The sequence below is a fragment of the Antrostomus carolinensis genome, unplaced genomic scaffold, assembly GCF_000700745.2.
Source record: "Antrostomus carolinensis isolate BGI_N321 unplaced genomic scaffold, ASM70074v2 scaffold33024, whole genome shotgun sequence".
Lineage (NCBI taxonomy): Eukaryota > Metazoa > Chordata > Aves > Caprimulgiformes > Caprimulgidae > Antrostomus > Antrostomus carolinensis.
Window position 1 is genome coordinate 1 of NW_010313376.1, and position 577 is coordinate 577.

Genomic DNA, 577 nt, shown 5'->3' on the forward strand with positions numbered 1-577 from the left:
ACAGTAGGGACAGGGCCTGGTGGACCCAGGTGACAGCAGGGACAGGGCCTGGTGGACCCAGGTGACAGCAGGGACAGAGCCTGGTGGATCCAGGTGACAGCAGAAGAGCCAACATCTTCCCCCACAGCCTGGGGGTGAGGCACCTCCCCTCCCCTCCCCTCCCTGGGGACAGCCACCACGGGAACACAAATCGGGGACAGAGAAAGCTGAGCCAGGAAGTGGGTCAGGACCAGGGTGACACCGGAGGTGCTGGCAGAGGTGGCTGGTGTCCCCTACCCGAGACGATGTTGACGATGCGGTAGGGGATGCCCAGGGAGCGGTAGAAATCCTCGGCCGTGCCCATCATCTCCTCAAACATCTCCCAGGACTTGTTGTCGTGGGGCGAAGCGTAAACAAACTGCTCGATCTGCAGAGAGACCAGGGGACCCCGGGTCAGTGTTGGGGTGCAGTCCCCTGAGCTCCCGTTGGGAATGTCACCTCCCCTCCCCTGCCCTCACCTTCTCGAACTGGTGGACGCGGAAGATGCCGCGGGTGTCGCGGCCGTGGGACCCCACCTCCTGCCGGAAGCAGGTGGACA

At 64.0% G+C, this 577-nt stretch overlaps 1 protein-coding gene across 1 annotated transcript in view; it reads right to left on the reverse strand.

Annotated features, from left to right (window-relative positions):
* Positions 1–276: 276 nt before the first annotated feature.
* Positions 277–577, reverse strand: part of LOC104524460 (serine--tRNA ligase, cytoplasmic-like) — a gene marked incomplete at both ends in the record, with an annotated part of 1435 nt that continues 1134 nt past the window's right edge. Inside the window, 2 exons of the mRNA XM_010167345.1 lie at positions 277–406; positions 498–554. Coding sequence (XP_010165647.1) covers positions 277–406; positions 498–554 — 187 coding nt within the window. The remainder of the gene's footprint in view (positions 407–497; positions 555–577) is intronic.